Source organism: Xiphophorus maculatus, chromosome 22 (genome assembly GCF_002775205.1).
Source record: "Xiphophorus maculatus strain JP 163 A chromosome 22, X_maculatus-5.0-male, whole genome shotgun sequence".
Lineage (NCBI taxonomy): Eukaryota > Metazoa > Chordata > Actinopteri > Cyprinodontiformes > Poeciliidae > Xiphophorus > Xiphophorus maculatus.
The window spans coordinates 1,819,048-1,832,189 of record NC_036464.1 but is presented as its reverse complement, the minus strand read 5'-3'; the positions used below and the strand labels follow the sequence as shown (position 1 = coordinate 1,832,189).

The 13,142-nt window shown below is 37.0% G+C and overlaps 2 protein-coding genes across 2 annotated transcripts; both read left to right on the top strand.

Moving 5' to 3' along the window:
• Window positions 1-3,487: 3,487 nt before the first annotated feature.
• On the top strand, window positions 3,488-4,401 carry LOC111606667 (mas-related G-protein coupled receptor member A2-like; the record flags this gene model as incomplete). Its single annotated transcript, XM_023327793.1, is given in 3 exon segments — window positions 3,488-3,726; window positions 3,810-4,237; window positions 4,240-4,401. Coding segments are annotated over 3 exon segments (780 nt in total), but the record flags the coding sequence as incomplete, so codon positions are not given.
• Window positions 4,402-7,250: 2,849 nt separating this feature from the next.
• Window positions 7,251-10,464, top strand: LOC111606520 (G-protein coupled receptor 4-like). Its single transcript, XM_023327233.1, has 4 exons — window positions 7,251-7,339; window positions 7,712-7,921; window positions 8,143-8,318; window positions 8,867-10,464. Exons 2-4 carry the CDS (start codon window positions 7,727-7,729, stop codon window positions 9,408-9,410), a joined length of 915 nt encoding a protein of 304 aa, XP_023183001.1. The 5' UTR covers window positions 7,251-7,339; window positions 7,712-7,726; the 3' UTR covers window positions 9,411-10,464.
• Window positions 10,465-13,142: the final 2,678 nt, after the last annotated feature.

Sequence of the window (13,142 nt, the reverse complement as noted above, 5' to 3'; positions counted from 1 at the left end):
CTAGCTGCTCCAGTCTCTCTGCAGCCCAAAGTTTAAAAACCACATCTTGACTCATAGCCCAGCAGCTAACATCACACAAAGGAGGGCAGAAGAACCAACATGGCTGATGAAGCTACAGCAGAAGAGAGCAATGCAGAGCATCCTGCACCAAGCATCTCCATACTTGTCCCTGTTGCATGAATGTGTATCTAAGTTAATGTGAAATGTTTCCATGACTGCAGCTTTGCTTCTCTAAAGTTAGAGTAATAGCTTACAGATGAGGAGTTCCCTTAACAAAATCTTCAGTTGATCCAGAATGTTGCAGCAAAAGAGATTCTAATTCTCCTTTGCAATTCATTTACATTTATTTATTTCTTTAGAAAATGATAGCAGTATATAAAAGTACTGGTTCCGTGTTAAGTTCTTTATTCAGTTAAAAACCTTGTTATCACATACAAAGCAATGAATGACCCAAACAATGTCCTGCCATCCTAAAGATTTCAGATCTGAAAATGTCGACTTACTTGACTTGCCCAGAATTTCTAAGGCAGAGGTAGGAGACAGTTTCCAGTTTTAAAAACCAGCTTCCTCATTGGTGGTGAGACACTGACACAACGCTGGATTTCAAAATGAAGCTGAAGACATGAATGCTGGAAAGAGTTTCAACTTATTAAGTCATTCTTTTGTAGAATTTATTATTCTGTATGTGCTGTGCATTTTTATGTAGCTTTTATTATGGATTTAACTTTTTGTCCTTCTTTGTGTGCAATATGTTAAAACTGTTGTTAATCAAATCAAAATCAAATCAAATTTTACTTGTATAGCAGATTTCAGCAGCAGGCATTTCAAAGTGCTTTACATCATTACAAACACAGAAACACAATGCAAGATAGAATCAATAATCAAAACACAGCATTAAGTCAAGTTCGATCAATAAATTTGTAATTGATTACATTTCAAATTCAATCCTAAACAGGTGGGTTTTTAGTCGAGATATAAAAGAAGTCAGTGTTTCAGCTGTTTTACAGTTTTCTGGAAGTTTGTTCCAGATTTGTGGTGCATAGATGCTGAAAGCTGCTTCTCCTCATTTGGTTCTGGTTCTGGGGATGCAGAGCAGAACCAGAACCAGAACCTGAGAGGTCTGGAAGGTTGATACAACAACAGCAGATCTTTAATGTATTGTGGTTCTAAGCCGTTCAGTGATTTATAAACTAACAACAGGATTTTAAAGTCTATTCTCTGAGCTACAGGGAGCCAGTGGAAGGACTTTAAAACTGGTGTTATGTTCTCTATCTTCCTGGTTTTAGTCAGAACGCCAGCAGCAGCGTTCTGGATTAATGTTGACAAATTAATTGTGTATGAACTTTATAAGCCTTCATCTTAATTTGTTTCTATCTTGGTGTCAGGTTTATGCACCTAGAACATCAAAATACAGACACAAGGAAAGACAAGAGAGGGTTAGTTTCTTTTAACTTGTGAGGAGAACGGACAGAGACGTACTCAGTTACAATCTCAACCCGCTCTGAAAATACTTCCTGCTGCACCCTCTCTTTTTATTTCATTCATTCCCTAGTTACATGCACGTTGCATCTGAAAGGTCACAGAGCTGCAACGTGATTCAGAGTTACACAGCATATCTTCTGGAACAAATGTCCAAATATGATTAAACAAAAACAAGTTAAACAGCTTCACACAATCTTTCGTGTCAAGGGAACAGGAACTTCTTGCCAAGCGATTATCTGCTGAAATCGGCTTCAACCGCTCCTTTACTGAAAACATTCATGTTGACCGCTTCCTTCAGAGAGGCCTCCTTAAATATAATGATTAGTACTTATATAGGTTATTATTTTAACAGTGTGCTGTTATTTTATTGTGACATTCAGTTTTTGTCACAGAAAAAAGAAAAGCCTTGCTTTGCTTTTGTTAACCAGAAAATTACATGTAGGTAAATATTAGCCCAGTGTCATCTGAGATGTGAGATTGTTGGACTTTAAACATCTGAAAGAGTGAAAGAGGCATAACCTCATTAACAAACATAAACTGAGCTTAAACATATTTAAGAAGTGTTATTACTTGTCATATAAAACATGTATTGGATGCAAAGATGTAAAGCCTCAACGTAGGTAAGATGAGACAGGTGACTTATGGGTATTGTTTCAAAGAAGCTGCTCTGTTATGAAACAAAATTTTGGACGTGTATTTTTGTGAAGCTCTTCTTCCTTCACTTCCTCTCTGTTTGACAGAACCCACTTCATCTGACCACATCTCTTTTCACTTGTGCAATAAACTAAGAGGGAGGAAGAGCAAAAATAAGTTTTAATTTTAAGAGTTATTGTCAATGAGTTTTACATGAAATGAATGAAGCTCAGTTTGTTAAAACAGTGAAATCCTTTCTGTTAGCTGTAGAGATGCCAACAAGAAGGGACCCATCAGTCTCTGTTACCCACAGTTGGTCCACATCTTATTTGACTGTCACAGCCCACACAAAGAACCAACATGAATGAAGAAATATTAGCAAAAGAGACCAATGCAGTACATCCTGCATCCAGCATGCCCATACTGGTTCCTGTTGCATGCATCTGTATCTGTTAATGTGAAATGTTTCCATGACTGCAGCTTTGCTTCTTTAACATTTATAGAAGTTAGAGATGCAGAGAGGCGCTGAGTGTCCCATAACATGCATGACTTAAACTGTTGGATTTAACTGAACTGATTTTGGCTGAACTGAATTTAGTTAAAAGTTGTGTTTTTGAAAACTGATATATTTTGTTATGATCTTAAAGGATGCTTCCTTCCTGCTGGTAAAGATAATCAACTTATCAAACCATCTCCTTAACGCAGAGTCAGATGTCATTGGTCAGCCTGTACGTGGTGTAGCATGCAAACACAGTGTGCATAAATAAATACCATTTCATGCTTTTTCTGTTCTGTAATTATTCATAGCGATCTGTTGTAATCCAATAATTTATTCAGTAAAGCTGAGCCTGAAAACCGTCATTGAGATGCAGTTGTTGTGGAAAAGCTGGGTCTCCTTTTAGGGCTCAGATATGAACTCAGAAATATCATCCTGTTGATTGTTCAGTATTAATGATTAAATTCTTAAACAAGGTGAAATATTTACTCAACTTCACCTTTAAAATGTTACTATTGTTTAGAAAATCAGACTCTAATTTATGTTTAATGATTCTGATAAACATGAGAAATGAATACTGATGTGAGTAACGCTGTAAATTACATTGCTGGGAATGCCTGCTCTGTGTTAGAGTAACAGAGCTTCTGTCAGTTTGAGTTGATGACTGAAGTCTCGGGGCGACATCCAGCCACAGCAGGACTCTTTTAGGCCTGGTGCTTTAGAGAACATTTGGGGAAGCCAGAGTTGATCTCCAGCTCTGGCCATGAATATTCCTCCATCCTCCTCTGCTGCTGAGCGGACATTCTCTGTCATCTAGCAAATAAAAACACATGCCAGGAAAACAGCAGGACAGAAGAATGTCTGTGGAACTAAAATCTACTAACTACATCAATTTTGGTTCTGTCTTTATTTCCTTTTCTTTTTGTCCCCCTGCAGGTGAAGAAAGATCATGTTGCTCCAGTTTACATCCTCAACCTTCTGATCTCGGATCTCATCCAGCTCTGCAGCAGAATTCCTCTGATGTTACATGAAGGTCCTAATGTCTCCTTTGTCTTTGCTTTCCGGTTTGGCTTGATAACCAGTGTTGGATTCATGATGTGTGTTTCCCTGGAAAGGTAACTATCTGCATTCCTTTATATCTGTGTTTCTGTCTGACACCATTACATCAATGCCCAACAACATTTGTCTTTTTTTCCAGGTATCTGATGGTTGCCAAGCCGCTGTGGTACAGATTGAGAAAAAACATCAAGACATCTGTGTTGGTCTGCGTTGCAGTCTGGATCCTCTCTGTTATTTTTATCTTGAGCGTTTATCTTCCCCTGGAACTAAAGACCAGTGGAACCATATTGGGTGTGTTTCTCCTCCTCCCTCTTCCCTTGTTCATCTTCTGCCTGGTTGGGACCATTAAAGCTCTGTCTGAAACTCGCAGTGTCGCTGCTGATGAGAAACATCGAATCTTTTCAGTCCTGGTTGTGGTGTTGCTTACATATATTCTACTTTTTCTGCCAGTTGTATTATGTTTAGTTTTGGAGGAAGTTAAGAAAAATGTAATTTTTGAAGCTGTGGCTACAGTTTGTCAATGTCTAAATCCTGTTGCAGACTCAGCTTTGTATATTTTTCTGAGGAAAATGAAGTTGATAAGATTTTAGCTTCACTGTGTTCCTGTAAAATGTCTGAGAATCAGACGATCAGCAGCATTGATGATGATAACATGTCTGCTCTGCACACTACAGCTGTTTAGGTGCCATAGATGGATAAATATCTTTACATCTTACTTTCTCTGACTATTGTTCTGGATTTCTTAGTCCTTGGCGTGGCCTTGCAGAATAACTTTTCTGTAATTTAATTAATTCTGAACCACATACAGTATATCCACCTGAAAAAGAAACAGACACATAAAATCAGTGGGATTTTATTGAAATGTTCAATTTGTAGAAAAATATTTAATCAGAACAGAGAGTTCTTTAAATTAATAGAAAAATTTAAATTAAAAACATAATGACTCCAAATCCTCCCAGTAGGTGGATGACTTAAAGTTGTTGCATTTGAATTCTGCCAACAGTTCTATTTTATGTTTTTTTAAATATTAATATTAACATATTCTATTAGTTTTTATTATCTACAGTGTTATTAGGTTAAGCAATCTTTTACAACTGATAAAACCATCTCTACTTGTGGTCAACAAAAACTTCTGTTTAGTTTCTCAGAACTGTGCAGAAACAGGAAATGGCTGACATTTTAAAATACTCTGTTGTTTGTGGCGACAGCAACATTTCCTATCCAAGCCGTTTTAGTTTAATTTTTTGACTTTTCACCATCTGAAAATCATACACAACCATGAACTTCATGAAGCTTATTTTAGTCTGCCAGATTTTTTTATTATTGAAATTCATGAAGAAAAGAATTATGAGCTAGAAAATGTTCACTTTGTTGATAGGAAAATACATCTAATGACTAAAGTCTCAGCAAGACCTAGAGAAACCCAACCATGTGTTTACCATTGATTACTGCAACAGCGTCTTCACAGGTCGGCCTAACAAATCAATCCTCCAGCTGCAGCTGATCCAGAATGCTGCTGCTGCTGGAGTTCTGACTAGAACCAGGAAGTTAGAGCACAACACACCAGTTCTACAGTCCCTCCACTGGTTCCTGTAGCTCAGAGAATAGACTTTAAATACTGATGTTAGTTTATAAATCACTGAACAGCTTAGGACCACAATACATTAAAGATCTGCTGTTGTTGTATCAACCTTCCAGACCTCTCAGGTTCTGGTTCTGATTCTGCTGTGCTTCATCAGAACCAGAACCAAACGAGGAGAAGCAGCTTTCAGCATCTATGCACCACAAACCTGGAAGTGTATTATAGTGTGCTGAGGTTCAGTAAACTTGATTTTTATATTTAGTTTAGAAATATTTTGATGATTGTAGCTCATTTTACAGCATTAGAAGGTTTTCATTTATATTTTCTAACAGATTCATTCTTTACTTTCTGCTGCTACTTGAAGTCAAACCTGAGAAATTCATTTCAATTTCTTACAGCTGTGAATCTGCTGCACTGTAATGGTTTTAATGTCGGGTTGTGGAGGTTACATGTGGGACACATTTTGACCTTTAATCTGTCCCAGAATCTGAATTGTTTAAAATCTTTTCATCTGTTACTTCTGTCTGAAAATGTTGGAAAGATTGGCTGTTGAAGGTGAAACAGCTTCTCTTGGTTTCTCATCCTCATGTTTTGCCTTTGATAGTTTTTACTCTTTTAAAAGTTATTAAATATACTGAGTTTTGTGGTTACTGTGACAATTTCAACCCTCATTGGATCATTTCAAAATGTAAGGACTTTATTTTCTAACCTACAAGCTGAACCAGAGAAAAATGCCTCCAAGGATTTTGACATGGCCTGATGTAATATTCTAATATTAATTATCAAGATTTTATCAGCTGTAAGTAGAAAATCATCATAATCAAGAGAAGTTATTATCCATCTGTGTACATTTAATTGACAATGAGTTACACAAAGTGATAAGTTACTGAAGAGTGTTGACATAGATATAGACTCCTTGTGTTTCAGTCAGCGTTGAATTCAGACAGAATGTTGCACTATGTTAATCTCTGACAATGTGTTCAAGCTGAAGAAAGTCAGTAGAGAGAAGTTATGCTGGAATATGGGGAATATGAGAGTGTAACCAATGATGTAATATTTCTGTTCCACAAACCTCTGAAAGGAGCATAACCTTCATCTTAAGACATATTTTTGCTCATCCTATAAAAATATGTTTGATCCATTGCAGTAAAGCTGCAAAGTGAATGAGCTGAGACAGCAGCCATATTGGAAATATCTGAATGATTTTGCTCTAAAATTATAAGAAATTTTGAAGGTGTCATTTTGTGAAACACTTCTCACCTCACTTCCTGTCTCTGTGTGTTCAGAACCCTTTTCTCTTTTCACCTGTGGAATATTAAATAGCAGGAGGAAAATAAAAAAAGTTTTAATGGGGTTATTATTATTTTTAACATTATTTACATGAAATTACTTTTGCGATCATTTCTGGTGCGTTAGCTGCAGGGAGACCAACATAAAGCGAGCCGCTCCAGTGTCTCTGTGGCCCACAGTTGGCCGAACACATCTTGAGTCATAGCCCACCAGCTAACAGCACATAAAGGAAGATGGAAGAACCAACATGGGTGATGAAGCAAGAGCAAAAGAGAGCAATGCAGAGCATCCTGCACCAGCATGTCCATGTTTGTCCCTGTTGCATGCATCTCTATAAGTTAATGTGAAATGTTTTCATGACTGCAGCTTTCCTTTTCTAAAGTTAGAGATGACAGCAGTGTCCAAAACATGCTGGTTTAATCTGTTGCATTTAAGATAAACAGGTAAAACAAGTGATAAAAGCTTCAGTACATTTTTTTTGCAAAGAACATAGAGAGAATATTTCTTGTTAATTGGTGCTAGAAAAATTAACTGAATTAAATTTTACACAAGTTGGTTCATGATAACTGAGTTTAAAAAATTGTTATGATCTTAGAAGACGTTTTCTTCCTGTTTCTAAAGAAAATATACTTATTACATCATCTCTGTGCCCATTTCCTTTAATACAGAAGTCAGATGTCATTGTTCAGACACCATGTGGTTCATATATATAGAGAATGTTCAGACTGCAGACCGTTGAGATGAGAAGGAGAACTGGCTGAAAACAGGAATCATTTCAGGACTTTAAACTTTCAAAGGTAAATATATATATTGTTTTCTTTTAATGTACAGAAATGAAATAAAGACACATTAAATTTAATACGTTGCTGAATAGTGTATCCTATGTGTTTAATTTCATGGAGCTGCTGAGCCACATTAGAAATAACATTTACCTGCATGCCAGTATAATAAGGTAGAAACTGAGCACATACTTTACATTTGGATAATTTTCCAATCATTACTTTCAAGAATTACTGTGTTTATCTTTACCATATGCTTTATACTAAAAAATATTTCTTACACATGAGCTTTTGTTAGGATTTCCCCTTAAAAAGAAATTTAATACAACTTTCATGAATTAAGCTAAGAGAAAAATCAAGTCTCCATTATTCATTATTTTGCTTGTGCAGGTTTGATATTGAAGAATGGGAGATTCCCTCGTCAACACAACCTCATGGAAAGAAAACCTCAATATGACCAATTTCAACTACAATGATGCATCTAACAGTTTTTATGAAGAGAACAAAGTATATTTTCAAATCTTGTCCTGGGGACATTTGATCACCATTTGTGTTGGACTTCCTTTGACTCTGGTGGCCATGTTTGCTGTTTTATCAAAGGTGAGTACTTGTTAACTTAGATTTAGCTGTATGTTCATCAGGAAATGCAGTTTTTTTTTATTAATATTGGTTTTCTCTGAACCTGGATCTAAGGAATGGTTGATGAAGAGGAAATTAAACATTGTGTGTTATATTTGTGGAAGCAGAATCATCTAATAGTTCCAAGAAGTTGGGAAGAAATGTTCAGCTTTTATTCACTTTTCATTTTGTTTCCCCTGCAGGTGAAAAAGGATGATTGTGCTCCAGTTTTCATTTTCAACCTTCTGATTTCTGATCTTATCCAGCACTGCAGCAGAATTCCTATGATAGAACATTTTCCCACTTTTCTCTCTGGGTTTGCTTTTGATGTTGGTATTACAGCCAGTATTGGATTCATGATGTGTATCTCCCTGGAAAGGTAAATGCCTGTTTACATGCATATTATTGTTTTTTTTCTGACACTATTACATCAGTAATGATGGAACTTGACTTAATGTCATGTTTTGATTGTTGATTCTATGTTGAAATTGCACAAAATCTTGTGAGGGACGACGGAGTCCCAGAGCGACATCCGTGAAAGAGTTGTACGGAGCCTAGTGCCAGAAGCCCATTAAAATACATCGTTTTGAACTGTGTGATTGTGAGCGTGAGTGAGAATAAAAATATTTTTTTGTTCTATATAACACAGTAGGAGTGTAACAGGTAAACCTTTTCTGGATGCAAACTCGACTAAAAACTGTTTAGGATTGTATTTGAAACGTAATCAATTACAAATTTATTGATGGAATTTGACTTAATGTCGTGTTTTGATTGTTGATTCTATCTTGCATTGTGTTTCTGTGTTTGATATGATGTAAAGCACTTTGAAATGCCTTGCTGCTGAAATGTGCTATACAGATAAAATTTGATTGATTGATTGATTGATTGATTGAAGTAATGTCTGACAGCATGTATCTTTTATTTCAGGTATCTGATCATTGCCAAGCCGCTGTGGTACAGATTTAGAAGAAACATCAAGACATCTGTGTTGATCTGTGTAGCAGTCTGGATATTTACGTTTCTTAATAATCTTAGCATGTATCTCCTTTTAGAATTACAGATGAGATTAAAAATTCTGGCTGTTAGTCTCCTCCCCCCTCTTCTCTTTTTCATCTTCTGCCTCGTTGGGACCATTAAAGCTCTGACTAAAGCTCGCAGCGTCTCTGCTGATGAAAAACGTCGAATTGTTTCAATTCTGGTTGTGGTTTTGCTAACATATATTCTGATTTTCATCCCTTTCATGATACATTTTCTGTTGGAAAAACCCTTTCAAAATTTTGCCAACTACACAGGGGTTGCAATTGGTATTTATCTTAGTCCTCTTGCAGACTCAGCTATGTGTGTTTTTCTGAGGAAAAGTGCAGTTGACAGACTTTTGACCTCATTGTGTTGCTGTGTAACGTCTAAGAATCAGGAGATCAGCAGCACTGATAATGACAACGTGTCATCTCAACGTACTACAGCAGTTTAGGTTCAACTGATGCACAAATATTTTCACATCTTACTTTCTTAAGGAATTCTTATGGATTATTTGCAAGAGAAAATACTTTCAGATGATATATTTTGAATTTTTCATGATCATTTGAAAACCAAAACCCAACCACTGAAGAAAAGACAACCTGCTTGATTCTCTGGTTTGTCAATTTAACCAGGTACAACACTTAGAAAGTGTCAAAGAGTTTCCCATGAAAAAGTTTCTTTCAGCAGAAAATGCTGAAAACAGTAAAACTTTATTTATTCAGCTGTGGATTAAATCAATTTAGCTTTTCTGCTATGTAATTGATTCTGAACCACATACAGTGTTTCCGATAGTAACATAGCAGACATTTAATTTAGCAGGGATTTAACTGAAATGTTTATTATATATAACAGAAATATTCAAATGGACTAGAGATTTCTTTACATAAAAACAACCATAAAGCCTCCAAATCTCCCAGGAGGTGGATGGCTTGAAGTTGTAGGATTTTAATAATGCAAACCGTTCCATTTTGTCTTTTGTAAATATTAATGTTAATATACTATTATTTTTAATCATCTGAAGTGTTAACAAGGTGATCTATTATTTTGAACTGAAAAATACCATCTCTTGTGATGAAACAAAACTGCTGCTTAGATTGTGAGAAATCTGCAGAAACAGGAAATATCTCATGTTTGGCATGAAATAAAAAATCAGACACATTTTATTACAGCTTGTATTTCGTGGCTACAGGAACTTTAGGTCAAAACCTTTTTTAAAATAATTTTTAGACTGTTCACTCTCTGAACAATGTATAACCATGTACACATGAAGATTATTTTGATCTGTCACATTTTTATTTGGACTTTATGAGACAAAGAATGATGAGCTGAAAAATGTAACTTTCTTGCTATGAAAATATTTGTAAGTTAGGAATGAATGTTGATTGTTGGGTAGGAGTTTGTGATGATGAGAAATTTGCTTGACAACATTGCATAGGTTTGTTTTTATCTCAAATATTCATCTTTTTGTCTCTTGATCTGAAAGAACAACTTTATATCCAGAATAAAATTTCTTTAGCAATATTCTCTGAGAATGTATATTTTATTTTGCACACAGATAGAAACAGAGTAGTTGGCAGTGTGCAAGGCCTCATTTCTCTGACAGCCATTTTTTAATTTGTGAACAATCTTTGTTCCTTATTCATATGTGAGCTTCATGAGTTTTTGTGTCCGGCCACTAGATGGTGACATTATGCATATTGTAGCATTAAACGTGATGCTTCAACACTTTAAAACTTTAACCCAGTGGCTATAAAATGACTAATTTGCAGTCACATAAAGGTGTCTTATTTTTCAGCATTATAATGACTTTTTATAGTATTTTGAGTTTCATTTTCCAATTGGAAAGAGCGAGCAAAAGTTTAACTCTGCAATAATTCAGTTATCAATCTGTATATTATTTGTTTCTATAGTTATGTCTGTTGTGAATTAGAGATTAGCTGATGTTTAATATTACGTGTGAAACTATTTACATTTTGTTCAACTCTGAAAATAGTCCCAACTTTTCTGCCACACTGTGTGCATGAATAGTTTCCACTTTCCCCACCTGAGGTCTAACATGTCCAATCACAGCCCAGGAGCTCCACCTGCCTCTGCACCAACTTATGTTTATGGAGGTTAATAGTGAAGCCAGATGATCTGATGATCTGGAAAACATGCTGGAGATGATGAACATGCTCCTACCTTTTCAACTTTCCTTTCTAATGGTGGCAGGGTTTCATCTTTCCTTCCACCTCGATTCTGACTGAAGCTAAAAACTAATATTTTCTCCTTTTAGCTCTGGATTTGGCTGGTTTTGCTGGACACACCTCCAGATTTACATCATATTATGGTAATCCTTGAAGTGAGTTCTGTGCTCTAGTGGAGAAAAACTACAGATTGGGGAAGAAAGTTCTGCTTCTGTCATCATGGGAACATTTTTTGTAACAGTGACCTGTGATCTTCATTAGTTTTCCTGTCTGGCCACTAGATGGTGACATCATGCATCTTGTAGGGTTCTGAACTGTATTTCCTCTGTCGTGGAAAAAATACTATTTCCAAGCACTGTTCAGGTGAAATCACTCAATCAGGTTTATTGATATATTGAGCACAGTACAGAGACCTTGTAGGATAATCAATAATGAAGCAGGTCTGCATGAAAAGCTGCCAGGCAGAGACACACATGAGTTTTATACCAAAGATAAAGAATTAACAACAAGGGGTGAGACAGTCTGGTTCTGATGCAGCTGTAGAAAACAACTTCCAGCCTTCTACATGTAACCCAAATAGTTCTTTTGGTGAGAGTTCATAAGCATTCATATAACATGACTAGCAGATGTGACCTTAATGTAATTTTTCCATCACACCTCATAACTACTACTGAGTCAAATGTTCAGCCTCTGTGTTTGACATTAAATAAGACAAAGTGGGAACATCCAAGCCCAAAATTACCGCATAGGCTTTGCCTCAGAGCTACTGCCACAGGTAATAAGAGTGTTTGGCCTTCAATAGTTAAATAAATCTCAGATTTTATTACACTCCATTTCATCACCATGAATGCACCTTATTTTTGTCTTAACATCATTCCATAGCTCTCTTTCCACACAGCTAGAAAGAACCACAGACTTGAAACTTCTTGTGTCTAATAAAGTTGTTTCATGTTGACCATTTACCAGCACAGGGACTGTGCAGGCTGCGACAGACTGGCGACCTGTCCAGGGTGTGCCCCGCCTCTCGCCCGGAACGTAGCTGGAGATAGGCACCAGCAACCCTCCCGACCCCATTAGGGACAAGGGTGAACAGAAAATGGATGGATGGATGGATGGATGGGACTGTGCAGGCAGGTTCATGGGCAGGGGATGGGGAAGGTGATCTGGGAACCGAATACAGAAGGGAGGGTTTACTCTGTGTAGTGACAGGACATGTGTCCTGTGTATGACCTATCCTGTTACACAGAAAACATTGTATGTCTTGCTTTGAGGATGAGAAGCGATTAGAAGGATTGGATTTAGCCGCAGAAAATGAACTATTAGTTGAATAATTCCTAGTCTGACCTATAGCAAAACACATTTCACCCCCTCAGACTTACTACTTCCTGTAGAGAAGATGTCACTGCCAAAGTTGGTTCTTCTGGTCCCCATCTTTGCTGATAAGAAGACTTCTGACAAACTTGCAGCCTGTTCTGCAGAATTTGGGGCTTGTTCTTGGATCCACACCATCAAATCCAGATTCCCCTTCCTCAGCAACTGCTCCATGATCATCAGTTCTGAAATGTCCTTCACTGTAGACTTCTTTGGTTTGACCCACTTATAAAACATGTCTTTGAGTTGAACATAAAGTTTTTTTGGTGCCTCACCTTGATAAACGTCCATTGATCAAAACCTCCTCCAATAAGTGTCGGCAGTTTTCTCATATTTAATGACATTTTTAAACTTGTCATAAATGTGACAATCTGCCATGTTCTTCAGCACAATGCCACCTACTGGTTCCCAGCACCTGAAGAATTATTCTCTTTTTGCTGCTCCTCCCTGCTGAGAAGAGACCAGGAAAGGTAAATTGGGGCGTGCTGTGGTGGTGCAGGGGGTTAGCACGCCCCACATTTGGAGGCCTTAGACCGAGTCGAACCCGCGGACGTCGCGGGTTTGACTCCCGGTCCCGACGACCTTTGCTGCATGTCCTCCTTCAAAAATGGCGCCGGCTCAGCTGG